The 22,993-nt window shown below is 41.8% G+C and overlaps 2 protein-coding genes across 6 annotated transcripts in view; one reads left to right on the top strand and one right to left on the bottom strand.

The window, feature by feature from the left end:
* Window positions 1-1,432: 1,432 nt before the first annotated feature.
* On the bottom strand, window positions 1,433-4,104 carry RPL15 (ribosomal protein L15). Its single transcript, XM_045903883.2, has 4 exons — window positions 3,951-4,104; window positions 3,102-3,290; window positions 2,644-2,780; window positions 1,433-1,789 (listed from the first exon to the last, which is right to left on the bottom strand). Exons 2-4 carry the CDS (start codon window positions 3,271-3,273, stop codon window positions 1,484-1,486), a joined length of 615 nt encoding a protein of 204 aa, XP_045759839.1. The 5' UTR covers window positions 3,274-3,290; window positions 3,951-4,104; the 3' UTR covers window positions 1,433-1,483.
* Window positions 4,105-4,166: 62 nt separating this feature from the next.
* Window positions 4,167-22,993, top strand: part of NKIRAS1 (NFKB inhibitor interacting Ras like 1) — a 36,747-nt gene continuing 17,920 nt past the window's right edge. For 2 of the 5 annotated variants that reach the window (XM_054504445.2, XM_045903884.3), the window contains exons 1-2: window positions 4,172-4,347; window positions 11,326-11,438. In XM_054504445.2, the coding sequence (XP_054360420.1) occupies window positions 11,345-11,438 (94 nt within the window). In that variant the 5' untranslated portion in view covers window positions 4,172-4,347; window positions 11,326-11,344. Of the gene's footprint in view, window positions 4,348-11,325; window positions 11,439-22,993 lie in introns of all 5 variants that reach the window. The other 3 variants (XM_045903885.3, XM_064588576.1, XR_010410763.1) reach the window with 3 other exon arrangements.

The following is a 22,993-nucleotide window of genomic DNA, read 5'->3' as shown; positions in this document are numbered from 1 at the left end:
CTTTTTCTGGCAATCATTTAACTGAGCCTAAGACCCCTGAAAAAAATATAAAAACTGGTTCAAGGAAACCAGCAATTCGATTTTGAAATCAAACTATGGATTAAGTCAGCAATCTTAAAGTTGGGGCAATTCCTCTATTTCCTACAGACTCAAAATTCATCCTGGAGAACAGAAACCTCTTTACTGCAAAGACAGAATGGAAACAGTATAGTGGTATACTTAACATCAAGGTGGCACAATTGATGGGCTGGCAAGTTTATGGAATGGCAAAGATTTTGAGGAGTTTGAGTAAGGATGAGAAAAATGACTGTGGATAACACATGTAAGGATTAGATTGGAAACCATAGACTTGTATGGACACCAACTACATGACTATTCTCAATAGCCTATGGGAATGCCTAAGTGGGTTGACCCAAGATGACTTAGGACTTGGAACGAGCAATGATGTACTTTTAAAGCCAACCCTATTTTTCCCCCTAAGGTGGCTAGTGGATTCATAATGGTCACAAAGACCATGGATAAAGTATTTAAAATTCTAATCAAAGCCAACTTTTTTATCCTCACACTTAAAAGGTTATATGATGGCCACCAGTTTCCCAATTCTAACATTGGTTACTAGCTTACAAATCAGTCTTCTCATTCACCTAATGTCCAATTTCCGTTAAGTTTTCATATACACCAGAGTAAACACCATTAACTGACTGCTTTGTAGGAAATTCAGTATTCTACAGATCCCATGGAGTCATGGGATATAATCAGGAGCCTCTACATTTTATGTTAACTTCAATATAATTTCGAACTCCAATACTGTGGAGACGAAGGCAATTTTGCTTCAGTTAAGCAGGATTTATTTTCATTTTTAAGACAACCCTCCTGTATCGGGTAGGTTGATTCAATTCTCTTGAAAAAAATGGTGGCATTCTTTTAAAGTATTCTTTCCAAAGCCGTAGTTACATAAATGAATACTGGATTCAACCTGAAATTGTGGTTCCTACTTAACACTGTTCTGCATATGATCATGATTAAAGATTAGGATCTTCTTCACACTTCCAAGCAAAATCCCGTTTAAAAAGCTTGTTCTTTCCAAACCCCTAATAACAGCTATTTGAGAGTAAACCAGAGCATTACATCACCCCAACGAAGCTGCAGGTTTCATTACATGCAACAAATCTACACGGCTAGCTTCTGCATTCCACGTTTACAGATTTTACACCTATTATACCAAACAGCACTTTAAACACTGACATATAAACTCCCTAATAAGATAAAGCAAAGACAAAAGTGTTTATCTTATTAGAAACAAGATACACCATCACTTAAAGTCTTCAAACATTATTGCACTTTAACTTTCATAATTTGACAATGCATTCATGGAACAATCTGCAGACAACTAAATTTAACAGACAAATTAAAGAACACTTTTAAGCAGACATGACTGTCCTAAATTGTTTATTAGGTAAAATTTTTACAAACATTACTTATATTAGCGGTAACGGTGGAGCTGGAGAGTATTGCGTCTTCTCCATGCCGCACGGCGAGAACCACCAATAGTGTGGTGGAACTTGTGACCCTTTCCAAGGCCACGACTCTTGCGGCCTGCAGATGTCAGCCCTCGCATTTCCCTGTGCTTGTGGACTGGTTTGGTGATCCACTGGGTGTCAGGATTTCTTCTGATAGCTTTATGGAATGGATCAATGAGGATGACCTCAAAGAATTTGTACGTGGAATCTTCGCCAACCCAGTAAGAATTCAAGACTCTCAGAGCCCCACAGTGGCGCCCAGCTCGCTCCTGGAACAGGAAAAAAGGCCCAAGGTCAGCCTCCATCTCCCATAGAAGGAAATTAGGAAGTAAGAATTCCCTTTAGTTTACCACACTAGACAAGAGACTAAGGTCGTTCACTTAACTACCTCAGTAGTTGTAAGCATCTTCCCAGAGGCTAGGACCCCAAATATGATAAGACTTACTACAGTAATACATGAAACATGCTCTGATTTGAAACCATTACCTATTATCACCCCCTTCCCGACCAAGGCACAAATGTTAGTATCTTACAAAATTTAAGAACCTAGTCCTTTTCTAATACAACTGAGGGATCAGCAAATTTCATACAAAACTTTAATACTACTTAGCATATTATTTTAGGCTTTGCAGGCCACAATAGTCTCCCCTTAGTTTAAGTCGTCTTTGCCTTTTAAGAACAAAAATAAAACATTTTTAGTTTACAGAAGGCAACAAACCCTTGTTTGCCAACCTATGGGACAGCGCACAGCTTCATTTACTAACCCAGAAAGACAACTTACAACTGAACATTGAAAATTAGCCATATGAATAAATGCAGCTTCTGTACACCTGGGGAGATGTGCTCTTCAAGACAAGTTTACTGCCCTTCAAAAGCTTAGGTTCCAAGGTTCACACTAACCATGAAACACTTTTCATTATTCACAAGCAAAGCCAAATTAGTAACAAAGACTAAGACTTTGACAGCAACACTTTACTAAGTAAACGATGAAGTAAAAAATCACAAACCCCATTTTAAACACAACAGGGCTCACGTAGGTACGAGTTAACCAAAAAAGTGCTCAAATCCTTCTCCACCATCTCCAGGAGGCGACAGATACAACTGTTACCGAAAAATCACTTACCTCTGCAACAGACTGAAGGCTTCGCGCAAACTTTAGCTGGTTAACACCATGATGGACAGGCTTGCCGTAGGTAGCCCCCTTAGGAACTGGGCGTTTGCGACCACCACGACGCACACGAATCCGATATATGACATAACCTATACAAATTTACAGTGGTCTTATAAAAGCTGTACGCATCAAGACTCAGTAACTTGCTACTAAATGCTGCAATGTCGAATATACTCTGGACTATAAGCCAAATACTATATATCTGAAGGTAAAATAAATACCCATTTAAGACCTACTCTAAAAAGAAACACATTCCAGTGTTTTTCAAAGTACTTTATGACACAGGAAGAGTAACTTCTCATTTCCACTCTACACTGAGGTATTGGGGCCATAGCACCTCTAATTAACAGTTTTCTAGCATTTCCCCAGGAACACAATTTTGTCCAAGCATCCATGCAGAGACCACTCACCTTGCTTGGCCTTGTACCCCAGCCTGCGCGCTTTATCGGGCCGGGTTGGGCGGGGAGCCCTGTGGAGCGCAGAGAGCTGGCGGTACTGCCAGCAGCGCACCCTGAGAAGAAAGCGCATTACATCGGACTGCTTCTTCCTCCATAGCTCCTGGATGTACTTGTAAGCACCCATCTTGGCCTACCTTTGAGCTAAAGAAACATCATGCGTTTAAAAGGAGACGATCGCGCCCGTCCATCTTAGTTCCCCACCAGCCACAAGGAAACCACTGAGGCTGAAAATGGCTCTCCAGAACTGCAGGGAATAGCTGCACCCTAGGAAAGCGGCGCTGTCACCTCTGCGACCCCAGCGCGCAGCAGCGCAGGGAGGGTCTCGGCACATTTTTGTTGGATGAATGAATGGCGCTAGACTTGGGTACTGAGGAGGGCTGCTGAATGAGGCCGGCGGCGTCCCTAAGGGTCTGGCCTGCAGAGACCTCGCCGATACCATTAGAGAAAGGTGCTGTAGCAGTTATCCCCGAAGGATAACTTTCGAGGAAAAAATCCCTTATTGCACCCAATCCGCAGGCCTCGCTTTAGGACACTCTAGGCCCGGCCTTCCATCCCTCAGCCCCATGCTTCCTTTTCCTTCACGCTCCAGGGCCCGCTCGAATTCGCGCCGCCATCACATCACCACCCTAGCCCGCCCCGGGGGCCGCCTCTCCACGCCCTAGCAGCCTCGCATCCTGTTCGAACTCGCGCCGCACAGGAGGCAGGGGGAGCTCCGAGGACGCAGGGTCCCCGAGTCTGGATGGCTGAGGCGAAGGGAGATGAGCGGCGGATGCAGCAGCGCATTCCACCAACACAGCCTACCTGATGGCTGCCGCCGGACGGAAAGGAAAGAGCCTTTCTCCCACAATCCTTTTTGGGCTCCTCCCCCACAGCGGCGAGCCTCTTTCCGGTGCAAAGCTGCGGCTCCCACGGCCTCATGGGACATGTAGTTCCGGCAGGGAGACTGGTGGGCGGAGTTCGGCCCGGATTGGGCGCAGCCTCCCCTATTATCCCGCCCCCCGGCTCTCAGGATTTGAGTTTGAGAGGCAGGGGCGGCTCAAAGGGCGAGAGTCCTCGGCCAGGCCTCGGCGGGCGAGCGTCCAGGGCCGTCCTGCAGGCGGGAGGAGGCAAGTTGGGGGCGGGGCTCAGGTGGCCGAAGCCGGTCGTGGAGCCGCTCTGCCAGAGTACCGCTGTCTTAGGAGCCTGTGGAGGTGTCCAGGTCTGTGTCTTGAGGTACAGGGAACCGCTTCACGCACCGCGGTCTCCTCACCTGAGGAGTCGCGGCGGGTTCCCCAGTGCGGCGCTGTCCGTCCCCCTTAGCCCACCAGACTGGACCCGGAGACGCTCTGACAGACCCTCGCGACGCTGCCCCAGCAGCCAAATAAGACGTTCGTGCTGCCGGGGCTTCGCGGGGGGTAGGGCGCCATGCCTTCGGGCTTCAGCCTCCGCAGGCCCCGCTCCGCGGGATTTTACCCTAAAGAGGGGTCGGAGGGTGGGGAACTGGGGGGCTAGAGAGGGGAGCGCGGGCGGCTCGGCGCCTTTTCATTTCCGTGCCTTTCCTGCGCACCGACTTGGTCCCAGGTTTGCTACGTCAGAACCAGTTTTTTTTAGAAAGGCAAAATATTTTTGTGCCAAGACCTGGTTATCAGGTACGAGTGTTTTGGGAAGAAATGCCGAGAAAATGCTGGCGTTTTGTGTTGAGTTCTTTATTGAAAAATAGTTTGTTCTTTGCGTCTCCAGAATATTTTCATTTTTGACGCAGTCATGTAGTTTACCTTCTAACTTATTACCGGTTTTGGTTTTCTCTCCTTATTTCCTATTTTCCTTTTTTTTTTTTTTTAAATCGTAGCTTTATCATTCCAGGAGTCCTCACAAGGTTCATTGATTTATTCAGGAAATATCTATGAAATGCCTAATATGTGCCAGGTAGTGTCCCAGCTGCTGGGGATGCAGCAATAGTGAACGGGCAATAAACATGAATAAGATATATATTATGTTCGGTAAAAAGTACTAAAGACAAGCATGAAGGGGAGGGAAAGGATAGTGAGTGTTGGGGTGGGGGGGGTCAAAATTTTGGATGGAATATTCAGGATTAGTCTTCTTGAGACATAACATTTGAGAAAAATCCCGAAGGATGTGAGCCTTGGAGATTTGGACTGATTTCAATCAAAAGGAAAATAGGCTGGAGTATGCCTGGATTCCAAGGAGGCTGTGTGGCAGGAAACGAGCAGATGACATCAGAGAGGTGAAGTGTTCCTAGGGAGGACTTTGGGTTTTCACACTGCCAGAGATCAAAAGCTATTGGAAGATTTTAAGCAGAAGGGTGACTTTCTGACTTACATTTTTTAAAGGATTATCTGGATTGCAGTTTTGAGGCCAAAAGAAGGGGAAAAATTGAAGCAGAGAGACTAGGAAGTTGTATTAGTTCTTTTTGCTAGTAATAGCAAACTTACTGGCTTAAAATAACACAAATTTGGGGCACCTGGGTGGCTCAGTTGGTTAGGCGACTGCCTTCGGCTCAGGTCATGATCCAGGAGTCCCAGGATCGAGTCCCGCATCGGACTCCCTGCTCAGGAGGGAGTCTGCTTCGCCCTCTGACCCCCCCCCCCCCTCGTACTTCCTCTCTCTGTCTCATTCTCTCTCTCAAATGGGTAAATAAAATCTTAAAAAAAAAAAAAAGTAACAAATTTGTTGTCTTACACAGGTCAGAAATCTCAGTAGGCTAAAATTAGATTGCTGTGTTCCTTTTAGAGAAGCTAGGGGAGAATCCATTTGCTTGCTTTTCCCAGCGGCCCCCCCCCCTTTTTTTTTAAGATTTTATTTATTTGAGTGGGGGTGAGGCACAAGAGCAGGGGGAGGAGCAGAGGGAGAGGGACCAGCCAGCTCCATGTTGGGTAGAGCCGGTGGAGGGGCCAATCCACTGACCCTGAGACCATGACCCTAGCCAAAACCAAGAGTCAGATGCTCAACCAACTGAGCCACTCAGGCGCCCCTGCTTTTTCCAGCTTTTAGAGGCCACCGGTATTCTTTGGCTCCTGATCCCTTCCTTTTCAAAGCTAGCAGTATAGCATCTTCTTATCTCTGTTTCTCTTTCTGACACACATCTCTCCTTCTTATAAAGATACATGTGATTACATTGGGTCTACCCAGATAATCCAGGATAGTCTCCCCATCTCAAGGATCTTAATTTAATCACAGCTGCAAAGTTCCTGTTACTGTGTCAAATAAAATACTCACAGGTTTTAGGGATTATCACATAGACCTCTTTGAGAGACCAGGTGAGAGAAGATGGTGCCTCTGATCACTTCATTAGTGGTGGAGGTGGTAAGTGATCCAGCCCTGGATGTGTTCTGAAGGTGGAGGCTTTACTGGTGGATCAGATGTGGGGTGTAAGAAAAATAAGTCAAGAATGATTGCTATAAAAAATTAATTAAAAAAGGGTGCCTGGCTGGCTCAGTTGATGGAGCATGCGATCTTGATTTCAGGGTCATGAGTTTGAACTCCCAAGTTGGGCGTAGAGATTACTTTAAAAGAATAACTACAGGGGCGCCTGAGTGGCTCAGTCTTTAAGCATCTGTCTTCAGCTCAGGTCATGATCCCAGGGTCCTGGGATTGAGCCTCGCATCGGGCTCCCTGCTTGGTGGGAAGCCTGCTTCTCCCTCTCCCACTCCCCCTGCTTGTGTTCCCGCTCTCGCTGTGTCTGTCAAAAAAAAAAAAATAACTACAAAGTTGGATGAATCATTTGGAAAGGAGTTCTGGCAATGCAAATAATCACTGCTAATTTCTTAATTAGTTTTTGCAGTTTTGTTTCTTCATTTGCTATTTACAGTTGCTCAGTAGTTTTGCAAGATTTGGATTGGTATTTCCAATTGATTCTGAGATTCCTGAGAGCAGATATCATTTCTGTTTGCCCCCCTGGTTTTGTCCCTCATGCTTGGCATTATGGTAAGACTTCAGTAAATACTTAATGATTAAAAGAATGGTAAGCTGGAATCTGCTCATTATATTTTATTGTGTGCAATATTGTTTACAAAACCTTTTATATGTAAAATTATTCATATATAGATAAGTAAAAGTGTTGCACACAGTACCTGATGTTTGCATAAATAAATACACAGTGTCTAAGTTTTCTCCATGCGGGGCTTCATAATATGATCTATAACATCTCTCTATGATGTTAAGTGTTAACAGTATTACTGTTGTTTTAGTAGCATAAAAACAGTTGTGCTTTACTTATAAAAGTAGAATGATTTGGGGCGCCTGGGTGGCTCAGTCATTAAGCGTCTGCCTTCGACTCAGGTCATGATCCCAGGCGTCAGGCTCCCTGCTCCACGGGAAGACTGCTTCTCCCTCTCCCACTCCCCCTGCTTGTGTTCCCTCTCTCGCTGTCTCTCTCTGTCAAATAAATAAAATCTTAAAACAAAAAAAAGTAGAATGATTTCCTTAGAAAAACAGAAGTACTGACAGTTTTGGCAACTGTTTCTGATAGCTCTTTAAGGGGATTATTGACTAAGCTCAGTGTTTTCCACAGGAATGGATCAAATCGTGTTTTTATTCTGTAGAAACATTATTGATTAGCCTGGAAAGCAAAGCAATATGCAGTTAAGACTGCATTGGATTTTGCCTGTTAAGCCTGTTCTCTCAAATCATTTATATCAGATGAGGATTAATAGGTCACAGATTGAATTTTATTGTACAGCAGTTACTTAGAGTAGGGACTCTACCAAGTAGTTCTAACTAGTGCTTTACATTAGATACTAACTGGGGTGCCTGGGTAGCTCAGTCAGTTAAGTGTCTACTCTTCAGCCCAGGTCTTGATCTCAGGGTTATGAGTTCAAGCCCTGCATTGGGCTCAATGCTGGGTGTGGAGCCTACTGAAAAACATTAGATACTATTTTTTAAAAGAATTAATACTTTAATTAGCAGGTCGCTAATCTTCAGCTTTAGGTAATATTATTGTTTCCCACTTGAAGACAAGAACCTAGAATGTTTTAGCTATGCTTTGACTAATCACATTTATCCTTTCATCTTTGTTTTGTTTTTGGTGGTGTAAAATATTTAACATGGATTATTCTGTTTTATCTTGCTTCTTTCCTTGTAAAATACCTTAAAATCCTTTTTTTTTTTAAAGATTTTATTTATTTATTTGACAGAAGAGACCCAGCGAGAGAGGGAACACAAGCAGGGGGAGGGGGAGAGGGAGAAGCAGGCTCCCCACGGAGCAGGGAGCCTGATGCGGGGCTCAATCCCAGGACCCTGGGATCATGACCTGAGCCGAAGGCAGATGCTTAACGACTGAGCCACCCAGGCACCCCAAATACCTTAAAATCCTTACTGAGTGTTTGAGTAACCTCTATTCAGTTATTTTTACTATTTGCCTTTGATGGAGATTCTCCTGATAGACTGAAACAACTCCCCCAGTTTATTTATACACACACATTCAAAGTAATGTATATTTTTAACACACTTCATCTGCTAATCCTAATATCAGTGAGTGATCAAAGTATAATTGTAGCATGCCACTTTTAAAGCAGATATATTAAGACCACTTCCAAAGACTGGAGTAGTTGATTTCTGGATTTCTTAAGATTCTGTTGGTTTCAGCATTTTCCCAGTTTGCTTCAGTCCCCAGGAGTCATATTTGCCTCCCTTTTATGGGGAGTCTATTGCTATTAATAACTGAGGTGTTTTTTCTTTTAACTATCTGGTTCACTTAACTACAACATGTACCTACCCTTTTAAAGCACTTGTGTTTATTTGAAGATTGATATAATGTAAAGGCACGTTTTTTTGATTGAAAGGAAGAGGAGAGAAGGGAAGGTATTTAGAAATTCTGCTGGGACTAAGACATTTTTGGAGGAAGGGAAATAACAATAGAAAATTAGAATTTAGATTCCAGTAGCAACCTTTTCTGACAACAGAATTGTTCTGTGCTGCCAACATTTTTCTTATCCTCTGACAGATTTCTTTTTCATCCTCTTGGTGGCACGTGGTTAAGTGGCAACATCCTTTAAATTTTAACTATTATCATTAAAAACCCTTTGAAAGAAAGATTCAATGATATCATAAACTTCTAGGAAACCACAATATGTAAAAAGAGTAGAATCCTACGATAAGTGAGATACTAGATTAATCATAAATTCAGATGTAGAAAACCTTTTAAAATAGTCCATTGTTGCTGATATAGGAGATATCATACCATAGATGATCAGGGTGACACAGAGCTCTCCTCTTACAAATAAAGACTGAGAATTTTTCTGTTGCAGTTATGTTGAAAATATATTTTTAAAAAAGAGAGGTGCCTGGCTGGATCAGTTGGTAGAACATGCAACTCTTGATCTTGGGGTTATGAGTTTAAGTCCCACATTGGGCATAGAGATTAAGAAAATATATGTGAGTGTGTGTGTATGTGTGTGTGTGTCTCCCTTAAGAGAAGTAGTTCTCATAGAAATAGGTGATAAATATTCTTGGGAAGATTTGGAAGGATCTCAAGCATGCCACCAGGAAATAATAACTACATTATGTTAAGTGATGATTATTTCTTTCCTGGTAAAATGTAGTGTACTGCTCTGGAAATGAGCGCTGTATTATTACTGTGCTACAATAATGGTAGCAGTAAAATTTTTCCTGTCAGCAAATTGGTGTTGTGACTAATTTGGGTCATAAAATATTATAGACTTTTGGGGCACCTGGGTGGCTTAGTCGGTTAAGTGTCCAACTCTTGGTTTCAGCTCAGGTCTGATCTCAGGGTGGTGCGATCGAGCCCTGCGTTGGGCTCTGCACTCAGCGTGGAGTCTGCTTGAGATTCTCTTTCCCTCTTCCCCACAACATGCTCGTGTGTGCGCTCTCTCTCAAATAAATAAGTAAATCCTAAAAAAGAAAAAAAGATTCTCTGCCTTTCCCACCTTGGCTCACACACTTGCTTGCTCTCTCTAAAACAAATATTACAGACTTTGAGAAAATAGAGTTATGGGAAGTTCATTTGTTGCTTACTATTTTTGGTATTGGTTAAAACGAACAATACTAATGTACAAAACACGTGCATATACAGAAAGGTACCTGGAAGCCCTTTGAATGCTTATCTGAACTTTCTTGGTGTAGTTGCTTTCTCACTTCAAGGAGTTGTGGCATCCCTTTTAGTCATTTATTGCATGTTCTACATTTCTAGGTAAGAGAATTGGGGGAAATAAGGTGGTGGAGATGGCAAAAGGCAGTGTGGAAATTTAGATTCTCTTATCAAGTTATTCTGTTGTATTCAGTGAGCTTTTTTTCCTTTCTGCCCTGGTTTCTGGTATCTTGACTTCCGGAAAATAAAAGCTTTAAGGAAACTTGAAGGGTGTGTTACCCAATTTTGCTCTTCCTTGGATATGTTAGGATGAGCAATTTTTCTAGCATTAAGAAGCATGACTCAGGGGCACCTGGGTGGTTCAGTCGGTTAAGCATCTCCCTTCAGCTCAGGTCATGATCCCAGGGTCCTGGGATTGAGTCATGCATCTGGCTCCCTGCTCTGCGGGGAGCCTGCTTCTCCCTCTCCCTCTGCCTGCTGCTCCCCCTGCTTGTGCTCTCTCTCCCTCTCTCTCTCTTTCTCTGTCAAATAAATAAATAAAATCTTAGAAAAAAAAAAAATGACTCAAAAAGAAGTGTGACAAAGAGAGCCCACGTGGCTACCAAAACCCAATTTTTCACTCTCCTGAGAAAAGACTGATGGCATTAATAGCATTAGTGTTTCTCTAAAAAATCATGTCTGTTCTCTATCCAGATTTTTGTCTTCACGCCTCCTTAAATTTTTGCTTAAATGTTTTTTTTCCAGGTAAATATTGATGAGCAGGCAGTGTCTTTCAAGGATTGGTTTCATCTAGGATTTGATTTAGATCCTATAGACTTAGTGTTGAAATATTCTTTGTATACAATGGTTTTTTCTTTTTGAAAATAAACCTGTATTCATATCTACATGTATTTGTGTGTTTATCTAGATTACCTCTGCAAAAATGTGCAAGAAACTGGTAATACTGATTGCTCTAAGGAAGCAAATGGGAGACTAGGAATGGGGTTTGGAAGGATATGCCTTATTGTATATATCCTTTTTTATTTTTGGAATTATCCCCTGTATATGTATGACTTATTTAAACATAGGAAAAAAGAGAAACGGTTGATTCAAACAGTGTACAGTTTCACAGGTCTTTTATTCTCTTCACAGTGATATATCCTGAGAGAAGATGGGAAAGGGCTGCAAGGTTGTGGTCTGTGGCTTGTTATCTGTGGGGAAAACAGCAATTTTGGAGCAGCTTCTTTATGGGAATCATACTATTGGTAAGATTATTTTTCTCTAGTTTCTCTGTAGGTTCCTGGAACTGCTCAGGGTCTTTTGTTGGTCATGATAACCTAAAGATGGGTGATGGTACACAAAAGTGAGGTGTAATCCAGAAGGACTAAAGGGTTGAAGAAGTCAACAGAGATTGAAGGGCAGGGGGATGGGGGGTGAGTATAGGGGAGAGAAAAAAAAAAAACTTTGTTATTGAAATTCAAGAGTATTTTTTGTAAGTTACAACAGGTAAGAAAACAAATGTGTGCGTGCATATGTGGTTTCCCTTGTATTTAAAGCCTTTTTTTTTTTTTAGATTTTATTTATTTGCGAGAGAGAGAATGAGAGAGAGCATGAGAGGGAGGAGGGTCAGAGGGAGAAGCAGACTCCCTGCCACACAGGGAGCCCGATGCGGGACTCGATCCCGGGACTCCAGGATCATGACCTGAGCCGAAGGCAGTCGCTTAACCGACTGAGCCACCCAGGCACTCCCTTGTATTTACATAATCAATAGTGGTCTTGGAGTCACAGAATCACTGACTTAAGAATACAATGAATGATGATCTCATTTAAGTTTCAAACATGACTTTCCAATACTGCTATACAAGTTTTAAAAATGGAAGAAACAGTTATTTGCTCTAATATGACCTAATTTTGTGAATTGGATTATGTCATTTATTTTTTCACTTATTGAGTTAATTAGTAAATACTTGCTGTATGATACAAGCTGTAATGAGGCCTTGTGAGGGCACAGAAGTGAAGAAAACCACATCTCTGGCTTTTTAAGGAGATCATTTAGTAAGGAAGACAGACAGTACAGGTTAGAATGAAATGAGGTTTGTTAGATAAGTGGAACCATGAATCTTTAAAGTATTTATTTCTGGCAAGTAGCTCAGAGCACATTTCTATCTTTTATTAACCATCTTGATTAGCTCTGCTTCTCTTCCACCTTCCCAAAATAATATATAATAATTTTGGTTAAATCCATATTTGGTTTTTATTATGATGCTGGTGCCTGCAGTTCTCAAATTTTTTGAGAACTTTTGGTTTCAGAATCCCTCCTGTCACAAATGCTGCCATATTGATTATTTTTTTCTTTTAGAGATGGGGGAAGGGGCAAAGGGAGGGGGGAGACAGAAAAATCTTAAGCAGGTCCAGGTGGGGCTCCATCTCACAACTCTAGGGTCATGACCTGAGCCAAAAATCAAGAGTCGGATGCTCAACTGAGCCACCCAGGTGCCCCTGCACTATTCATTCTTTTTTTTTTTTTAAAGATTTTATTTATTTATTTGAGAGAGAGAGCATGAGAAGGGGGAAGGGTCAGAGGGAGAAGCAGACCCCCTGCTGAGCAGGGAGCCCGATGTGGGACTCGATCCCGGGACTCCAGGATCATGACCTGAGCCGAAGGCAGTTGCTTAACCAACTGAGCCACCCAGGCGCCCTCATTCTTAATTTTATACCTCCTGATTCTCATTTATGCCTGTGCAAAAATAAATTATGCCCAGGGGAGAAAATCTCTTTACCCTCTAAAAACCCTTATCATTTAGTATTTTTACTGTGTTAGAAATTAAAACTGAGAAATTTTTAAAAATACTCATTTATTAAAATAATAAACTTACTACATGCTAAGATAACATTTTTATGAAAAATAATTATATTTTCAAAAAAGTGAGAGAATGAGCATTGATTTACATTTTTTGAAAATCTGTTGGGGCGCCTGGGTGGCTCAGTTGGTTAAGCAACTGCCTTCGGCTCAGGTCATGATCCTGGAGTCCCTGGATCAAGTCCCGCATTGGGCTCCCTGCTCGGCAGGGAGTCTGCTGCTCCCTCTGACCCGCCCCCGTCTCATGTGCTCTCTCTCATTCTCTCTCTCTCAAATAAATAAATAAAATCTTTAAAAAAAAAAAAAAAAAATCTGTTGTTCAGCTTACTAGAAGGCAGCTGGATTATCATACCTACTTGCTTTTGTATTTAATCAGTTGTGGTATATTTTTTTAGTTGAAATATATGAAGAAAACCTGGCCTCACACAGATAAATCGTTGGAAGAAGTAGGAGTATGTTAATAGCTTTTCCAGATAATTGTGGATATTCTTGGGGCACCTGAGTGGCTCAGTCGGTTAAGCGCCTGCCTTCAGCTCAGGTCATGATCTCAGGGTCCTAGGATTGAGCCCCACATCAGGCTCCCTGCTCAGCGGGGAGTCTGCTTCTCCCTCTCCCACTGCCCCTCCCCCTGCTTGTGCTGTCTCCCTCTCTCTCAAATAAATAAAATCTTAAAAAAAAATTGTGGATATTTGCTATTTCACTAAAACTCAACAAGTGACGTTTACTTCAAGCTTATTGGAAACCACGTCAGTGAACTTTTCCTACTCTATTACAGTAAAATCTCATTGATCTATCTTGAACTATAAATGGGATTTTTACCTAACAGTGGTTTTTAAACATCATAAATTGATCATTTGAAAAATACTGGCTCACTGAGATAAGCAGATCTTCCAAATAACATTTATTAATATCATCACCAGCCTTATCAGTATTAGGAAGCTATCAAGTTCATGGTGATGGATACAATTCTCATTTTCACTTGAAAGATCAGATTTTATCATTGACAACAAATACTGCCAGTCATGTTCCTTGAAAAAGATAGGCTCCCTTTATTCATTTTGAGAAAACCTCTATCCAGTACCCCAAATAACATAGTTTTCCTGTCATTCCTTCTTTAAAAAAAAATTGGCTAGTTCAGTTTGCAACTCAAACACAAGACTTTTCCTCCAATTACCACAATTCATTATGCAGAATACTTTATGCATTAATCACATAGAATATTAAAAAATGTAAGTATGTATACTCAAGGATTGAGATAATAAAATCAGTAATTTTTACTGCTTCATCAAGGACATTCTTAACTCAAATTGGCTTTTTTTTCCTCCAAACTGCAAATATGATGTGGTGAAGAATACAACTACTAATAAATACAGTTGGTGCTCTTGCCTTAATTTATACTAAAGCCTCCACAGTTTTACCCACCATTGCTTTTGCACCATTAGTGCAAATGTTAACATAGTGGGAAAGACAAATGTCTTTGATCATTATGAAAATAGTTTTGTCCACGTGGATTCCCTGAAAGGAGACATTGAGGGATCTTTAGACCACACTTTAGGAACTGCTGGTGCCTGTAAATATTCTCAGCTGAGCAATGTTCTATACTATGATCAGTTTTCTTTCTTTTTGTTTTTCTGGAGGCTAATATTTGCTTTGTCATTTCTTTAGTTTTATTTATCCTTTTGCTAATTCCACAAGTACACATGGTTCTCAATTTTTTACAAAGTTAGCTACATCAGATAATCCCCCCCCCCCCCCACCCCCCCGGCTTGGAGATACCCTTCCAGGAGTTAGTGATTCTCTTATCTAGGCCTATTACACAGGAATGGAACCATGGAACTTTTCTTTACCTTTCTTCCTGGGTTTGAGTTCCTGTTTCGTTTCTTTTCTTTTCTTTTCTTTTTTAAGATTTATTTATTTAGGGGTGCCTGAGTGGCTCAGTCAGTTAAGTGTCTGCCTTCAGCTCAGGTCATGATCCCAGGGTTTTGGGACTGAGTAGGGCATCCGGCTCCTTGCTCAGCAGGGAGTCTGCCGCTCCCCCTGCCAGCCGCTCCCCCTACTTGTGCTCTCATTCTCTCTCTCTTGCTCTTTCTCTGGCAAATCAATGAAATCTTTAAAAAATTTATTTATTTATTTATTTATTTATTTATTTATTTATTTATTTATTTGAGGGGGAAGGGGCAGAAGGAGAGGGAGAGAGAGAATCCCAAGCAGACTCTGCACAGAGCATGGAGTCTGCCACGGGACTGGATCCTGCCACCCTGAGATCATGAACTGAGCTCAAACCAAGAATCAGCTGCTTAACCGACTGAGCCATCTAGGCACCCCCTGAGTCCTGTTTCTTAGATCTCTTGTTGTCTTCTTTGGGTTTACACCCTCTTGGTGGAGCATATCTTCCAGGACTTTTTGTGTTGAAGAGGTTGTACAAAGGAATGGAGCATCACATGATGACAGCCCTTAAAATGCCCTCTATGGTTAGTACTACTTTGGTACTGCTGTGTGTAGTTATCCTGGGGCTTCTGAACAGTGGTATTTACAGTTGTCCCTGTGATTTCCTGTACCTCTGTGTTAGGGTGTATTTTCTGGATCTGAGGTCTTCCTCTCTCTATGATTATGTGCTAATTTTGATGGAGGGCTTCCTCAAATAGTTACCTGAAGAAATGTACATGGCACATTTTTTTGAGGCTTCACATGTTTAAAATGTCTCTTACTCTCAAAATTAGAATTTTGATGGGTGTAGAATTCTAGATTGAGAATAATTTCCTTTCATAATTTTGCAAGCATTGTTCCATTATCGTCTTTTCTTTTTTTATTATAAAATTCATCATACACATAGAAAAGTGCATAAAACATGTATGGCTTAATGAATAATTATAAAACAGTCCTTTGTGTAATCTCCACACAGGTCAAAAAGAATATTGAAGGCACTCCAGTAGCTGCCATATATCTCTCTCCAGTCACAACTCAGCTCTTCCCTTGACTTTTGGTTAATCATTCCCTTCTTTTTTTTTTTTTTTTTTTAGGATACATCTGTATTGTTGTAAATAGCTGTGGTTTAATTTTCATAAAGGCTTGAGGCACCTGGGTGGCTCAGATGGTTGGGTGTCTGCCTTTGGCTCAGGTCATGATCTCCAGGTCTTGGGATCAAGCTCCATGTTGGGCTCCCAGCTCAGCGGGGAGTCTGCTTCTCCCTCTCCCTCTGCCTCTCCCCCCTGCTCCTGCTCACTCTTTCTCTGTCAAGTGAATAAATAAAATCTTAAAACTTACTTTTTTCCATAAAGGCTTATGGTATTCTATTGTATGAGTATACCTCAATTTATCTCCTCTCTTTTGATGAACATTTAGATTAATTCCAGTTTGGGCTATTAGAAATAATGCTATTATGAACAGTCTTGTACATTTAGCCCAGCTATTATGTGGGAAAAAAAATTTTTTTTTAAGATTTTTTTTGAGAGAGAGATGGAGAGTATGTGCACAGGTGTGTGAGGTGGGCAGGGAGGGGCCCAAAGAGGAAGGGGAGAGGGACAAGCAAACTCTGTGCTAAGTGTGTGCAGAGCCCACCCACGGGGGTTTGATCTCTTGATCCTGAGATCATGACCTGAGCTGAAATCAAGAGTCAGCTGCTTAATGGACTGAGCCACCTAGGTGCCCCATATGTGGACAATTTCTGGGTTATATATGTAGGAGTGAAATTGCTGGTTCATAGAGGATGTGTTTTTTCAATTTTACCACATTCTCTTCTTGCTTCCAGTATTGCTTTTGAAAAGCCATTATGATTTTTTTTTTTTTTAAGATTTTTATTTATTTGTCAGAGAGAGAACAAGCAGGGGGAGGGGCCGGCAGGAGGAGAAACAGGCTCCCTGAGGAGCAGGGATTCCAATGCGGGACTCCATCCCAGGACCCTGGGATCATGACCTGAGCCAAAGGCAGACGCTTAACCAACTGAGCCACCCGGGCATCCCAGCCGTTATGATTCTTGATGCTTTGGATGTGGAAGCTTTTGTAGACTCGTTTTTGTCCCCAGTGTTCTGAAATTTCACAGTGGTGTATCAAATTAGTTTTCATCTGTGGTAGTGGGCACTCGGTGGGATCTTTCAATATGGAAATGCATGTTATTCAGTTCTGAATTATTTTCTTGAGGCTTTCCTTCTTCTGTGTTCTTGTTCTCTCTTTCTGGAACTCTTTTGGATGCTGGGCCTTCTGGACTAGTCCTCTAATTTTTAAATTTCGCTTCTGTTTTTCATCTCTCAATATTTTGTTTCCCTTTCTGAGATTTCCTCATCTTTGTATTCCAGCCCTTCTATGAGTTTTCATTTCTTAGGGCATCCATGAAATAAGAACAGGATACTATCTTGTCCCTTTTGGTAAATATTGGGTAGTGTTTTTGTTTTCTTTGCATAGTCTTTTCCTTCTAAGGTGCTCTTTTCTGATTTTTGGTCTCTCTTTTCCTCAAGTATCTGATAGTTCTCTGTTATCTGTTCTTAATTAAGCATGGGTAACTAAAAAGCTAATTGAAAGCTCTAAGCATGAGGATAGGGTTTATGCCTTGGAGCTTCACCATAAGGTGATCTGGTGAGGCATTTGTTGGAGGAACCCTAGATGTTAGTATATTTAGGAATTTTCCTTTTGCACTAGCCAGATTCTTCTGCCTAAAGGATAAAGACCCAGCTCCAATATTTTGGGAGTAGAGGGAGTGTGTCACTTAAATGCTTTCACTGTGGAACTCAAACCCAAGCATACTCTGTTTTACCCTCTCCAGAGATTGCACCCTTAGTCTTCTGTTGGTGTGGGGGAGGTGTAGTTGCTCAGCAACGTAGAGTGGGAGAGAACTAGAGACTGGTGGGAAGAGTCATGGCTTCGGTTGATCTCTAAAGTAATAAAATGTCAAAAAGTTAACATTTAAGGGCAGGGGGTGAAGTGGAGGAGGAAAACCAGACTGGCCTTTGGTGGATAAAACATGTACCATGACAAAAGTCTTGTAATTTTTGCCTGTAACTTTTTTTTGTAATCAAAGCCCAATAAGTTTGTGTCTTAATAGAATAACCTTTAATTTCCTTAAGGTAGCTTAATTTATCAGAGGATGATACGTATACTCAAACCTATGAATAATTTTCCCTTCCTAAACATTGACCATATTCCTTAATATAAAGAATTAGGGTGATAAAAGTAAATTTTTGGTTTCTCATGGTCCAGTCTGTTTATCATTACATGATTTTCCTTTCAATCTAACATTTTATGGAGATTTTATTTAATACTTACAGACATTTCATATAAGGTACCTTTAACAAATCATTCTACAGATTTTAGTTTGTTTACAAAAACTATAGCAAGAGTTTTCAAACACCTATAGAAGCATACCTCATTTTATTGTGCTTCATTGTTACTAGTGATACTGTGGGGGTTTTTTGTTTGTTTGGCAGGTTGGTTGTTTGTTTTACAAATTTGAGGTTTGTGGTGACCCTTCATTGACAATGCAAGTCTATCAGTGCCATTTTTTCCAATAGCATTTCCTCACTTTGTGTCTCTCTGTCACATTTTGGTAATTTTTACAATAGTTCATACTTTTTCATTATTATTTTTATGTTGATATACGATCAGTGGTCTTTGATATTACTATTGTAATTGTTTTGGCACAATTCATATAGGCATGAACCGTACCTATAGGAGACAGTGAGCTTATTAATTGATAAATTTTGTGTGTATTCTGACTGCTCCACCAACAGGCTGTTTCCCTATTTCTTGCCCTCTCCTCAGACTTCCCTATTCTCTGAGACACAGCAATATTGAAATTAGGCCAGTTAATAACACTACAGTGGCCTTTAAGTGTTCAAGTGAAAGGAAGAGTTGCACGTCTCTCACTTTAAATCAAAAACTAGAAATGATTAAGCTTAGTGAGGAAGGCATGTTGGAAGCCAAGATAGGCTGAAAGCTAGACCTCTTGCACCAGTTAGCCAAATTGTGAATGTAAGGAAAATTCTTGAAGGAAATTATAAGTGCTGCTTCAGTGAACACACAAATGAAAAAAAAGTGAAACAGCCTTACTGCTGATACGAAGGTTTTAGTGGTCTGGATCAAAGATCAAAGCAGCCACACAACATTCCCTTAAGCCAAAGCCTAATCCAGAGCAAGGCACTAACTCTTTTCAATTCTGTGAAGGCTGGGAGAGGTAAGGAAGTTGCAGAAGAAAAGTGTGAAGCCAGCAGAGGTTGGCTCAGGAAGTTTAAGAAGCCATTTCCATAACCTTAAAGTGTAAAGTGAAGCATCAGGTGTGGTTATAGAAGCTGCAACAAATGATCCAAAGGATCTAGCTAAGATACCTAATGAAGGTAGCTACACTAAACAACAGATTTTCAGTGTCGATGAAATAGTCTTATGTTGGAAGAAGATGCCATTTTGGACTTTGATAGAGAGGAGAAGTCAGTGCCTGGCTTCAAAGTTTCAAAGGACAGATTAACTCTCTTGTTAGGAGCTAATGCAGCTGGGGCTTTTAAGTTGAAGCCAGTGCTCATTGACCATTCTGAAAATCCTAGGGCCCTTAAGAATTACGTTAAATCTACTCTGTCTGTACTCTGTAAATAGAAAAACAAAGCCTGGATGGTAGCATGGTTTACTAGATACTTTAAGTCCCCTGTTGAGACCTACCACTCAGAAGAAATATTTCTTTCAAAATATTATTATTCATTGTCAATGCAGCTGGTCACTCGAGCTCTGCTGCAAGTGTACAACAGGATTAATTTTTGTGCCTGCTAACACAACATCCATTCTGCAGCCCATGGATCAAGGACTTTCAAGTCTTACTGTTTAAGTGGCTAACTGAACATAAAAAAAATAAAGGGAAAAAATATATTTTGTAAGGTTACAGCTGCCATAGATAATGATTCTTCTGATGTATCTGGGCAGAGTAAGTTGAAACCTTCTGGAAAGGATTCACCATTCTAGATGACATTAAGAACATTCACGATTCATGGGAACAGGTCAAAATGTGAACATTAACAGGAGTTTGGAAGAAGTTGATTCCAGCCCTCATGGTTGCCTTTGAGGGGTTCAAGACCAGCGGGGGAAGTAACTGTGGATGTGGTAGAAATAGCAAGAGAACTAGAATTAGAAGTGGAGAAGCCTGAAGATGTGGCTGAGTTGCTGCAATCTCATGATAAAACTTTAACAGATGAGAATTTGCTTCTTACAAATGAGCAAAGAAAGTGGTTTCTTGAGATAGAATCTCTGTGATAATGTTGTGAAGACTGTTGAAATAACAACAAAGGATTTAGAGTATCACATAAACTGATGTAATAAAAGCAGCATCAAGGGGGCGCCTGGCTGGCTCAGTTGGAAGAGTGTGTGACTCTTGATCTCAGGGTTGCGTGGGTTTGAGCCCCACGTTTGGTATAGAGAGTACTAAAAAAATTAATTAAAAAAAAAAAAAGGCAGCAATTTGTCTCATCTTTTTTTTTAAGATTTTTATTTATTTGAGAGAGAGAATGAGAGACAGCACGAGAGGGAAGAGGGTCAGAGGGAGAAGCAGACCCCCCGCTGAGCAGGGAGCCCGACGCGGGACTCGATCCCGGGACTCCAGGATCATGACCTGAGCCGAAGGCAGTCGCTTAACCAACTGAGCCACCCAGGCGCCCTTGTCTCATCTTTTTAAGTAAGGTCTACACCCAGTGTGGGGGTTTGAGCTCATGAGCCTGATATCAAGAGTTGCATGCCATACCATCTGAGCCAGCCAGGTGCCCCAGATTGACTCCAATTTTTGAAAGGAGTTCTGCTGTGGGTAAATGCTGTCAAACAGCATCACATGCTGCAGAAAAATTCTTTGTGAAAGGAAGAGTCATTTGATGTGCTAGACTTCACTGTTGTCATATTTTAAGAAATTGCCACAGCTACCGCAGTCTTCAGTAGCCACCACCCTGATCAGTCAGCAGGCATCGACATTGAGGCAAGACCCTCCAGCAGCAAAAATATTACAAGTCCCTGAAAATTCAAGTGATGGTTAGCATTTTTTAGCAATGAAGTATTTTTAAATTAAGGTATGTACTTTTTTTAAGACCTAATGATATTGCACACTTTTTTTTTTTTTTTAAAGATTTTATTTATTTATTTGACAGAGAGAAACACAGCGAGAGAGGGAACACAAGCAGGGGGAGTGGGAGAGGGAGAAGCAGGCTTCCTGCGGAGCAGGGAGCCCGATGCAGGGCTCGATCCCAGGACCCTGGGATCATGACCTGAGCCGAAGGCAGACGCTTAACGACTGAGCCACCCAGGCGCCCCAGATATTGCACACTTAATAGACCAGTATGAAAGGGAGGTACACAGGGGCACCTGGGTGGCTCAGCTGTTAAGTGTCTGCCTTCGGCTTGGGTCATGATCTCAGGGTCCTGGGATCAAGCCCTGCATTGGGCTCCCTGCTCAGCGGGAAGCCTGCTTCTCCCTCTCCCACTCTCCCTGCTTGTGTTCCCTCTCTCCCTGTGTCTCTCTCTGTCAAATAAATAAATAAAATCTTTAAAAAAAAAAAGAAAAAGAAAAGGGAGGTACACAAAATGATCTCCAAAGGCTGAAGGAGCCATAAGATTGAAGAAAAAGGCCAAGTCAAGCTTGACCAAAAATGGTTTATTAAAGGGACTTGCAGACAGAAGTGTGTCTTGCAAGTAGATCTACAAGTAGATCTCTGCAACCCTACCCCCCATAAGACCTACTTTTACAGCCCTAGAGGCTGAGTAGTACAGGCTGGGAGACCACCTGGGAAGAAATGTTTGAGAATCATAGTCGTAGCTCCAGAGCGGATCAAGGACATTATGCCCTAAGTATGGTTAAACAGAAGGAATGGGGAAGGAGGGGACTGTGCTTAAGAAAGCTTCTGGTCACAGAGTGGTCATCATGGCGGATTTGTCCAAGATGGCGTTAGGTTGGTTCACACACTCCACCCCTCAAATATGGCTCTCATAATCTCCCATGCCCATCTCTTCTGCAGTGTTCCCTTGAGCCATTAGAGAGGGGCTCTTGGCAGTAGATTCCTTTGCCAGACTGTGTTCCAGTTGAAGGCATAAACCACAGCAGTAATACAGATAGCAACAGGAGAAGAGACCTATGAAAAGGGGAGCAAACCACATATCTAGCATGAATCTCATTGTAAACCATCCACATATGTCCATGTTCATTGCAAGAAAGGGTTTCCTTTACCAGAACATGAGAAGCAGCAGGCTGAGGATAAAAGAGTAAATGTTTAGTAGGTACTTGTCTGGGGATATTCTCTTCCTCTATTGAGATGATTCTAGTGCCTTTGTCTCTAGAGCACAGAGGTGGCCTGAGGTGCACGAGCAGGTGGGACATACCAGACATGTTGCCCTGGGGCCCAAGAGTCAGTCTGTACATGTAAAATTAAAGGTGGTGCAAACAACCATGAAAGGCAACTATAATGCCTTTCAGTATGGATGCTTGTCTGGAATACGTCTATGTTGACTGTTTTGGCCCCAACTCCAGCAGGAACAATGGGGACCACTTTAGCTCTCTGGGACATTTCTCACTCTGGCAAGAAATAGCCTATCATTCCAGGGGAAGTTGCCATTCTAACCCCCGTTCAATTCCCTCCCCCAGGAGGATGAGCTGAGGAGACTGGAACCACAGTTGTCCCTAGCCTGCTATGAATTCAGCAACCAGCGTCTCAGGCCTCATTTTCTGGATGGCAATAGTCCAAGGCATGCTGGTTTTGGTACCTAACCATGCATCTGGGGTGGTGCCACAGATGGTCTCAGTCGAACTTAACAAGTGTATAGTTTCTGGCAAGACTTGTCTATGCATGCAACCGTGGCGTCTGTAAGAGAGCTCTGAGTTGAACTTTAATAAAGAATGCCATTCCTCTTTTCAGTTAGCCTGGTGGCCAGTGGATCATAGGGTAAATGAAACCACCAATGTATGTCCTCACATCATATCTAGTGAAATGTGTTTCCATATCACAGTCTATCCTTT

This window comes from Mirounga angustirostris, unplaced genomic scaffold (genome assembly GCF_029215605.1).
Source record: "Mirounga angustirostris isolate CCGP_5_RB_7025 unplaced genomic scaffold, mMirAng1.0.hap1 SCAF_1, whole genome shotgun sequence".
NCBI lineage: Eukaryota > Metazoa > Chordata > Mammalia > Carnivora > Phocidae > Mirounga > Mirounga angustirostris.
This window is presented reverse-complemented; position numbering and strand designations above follow the sequence as displayed.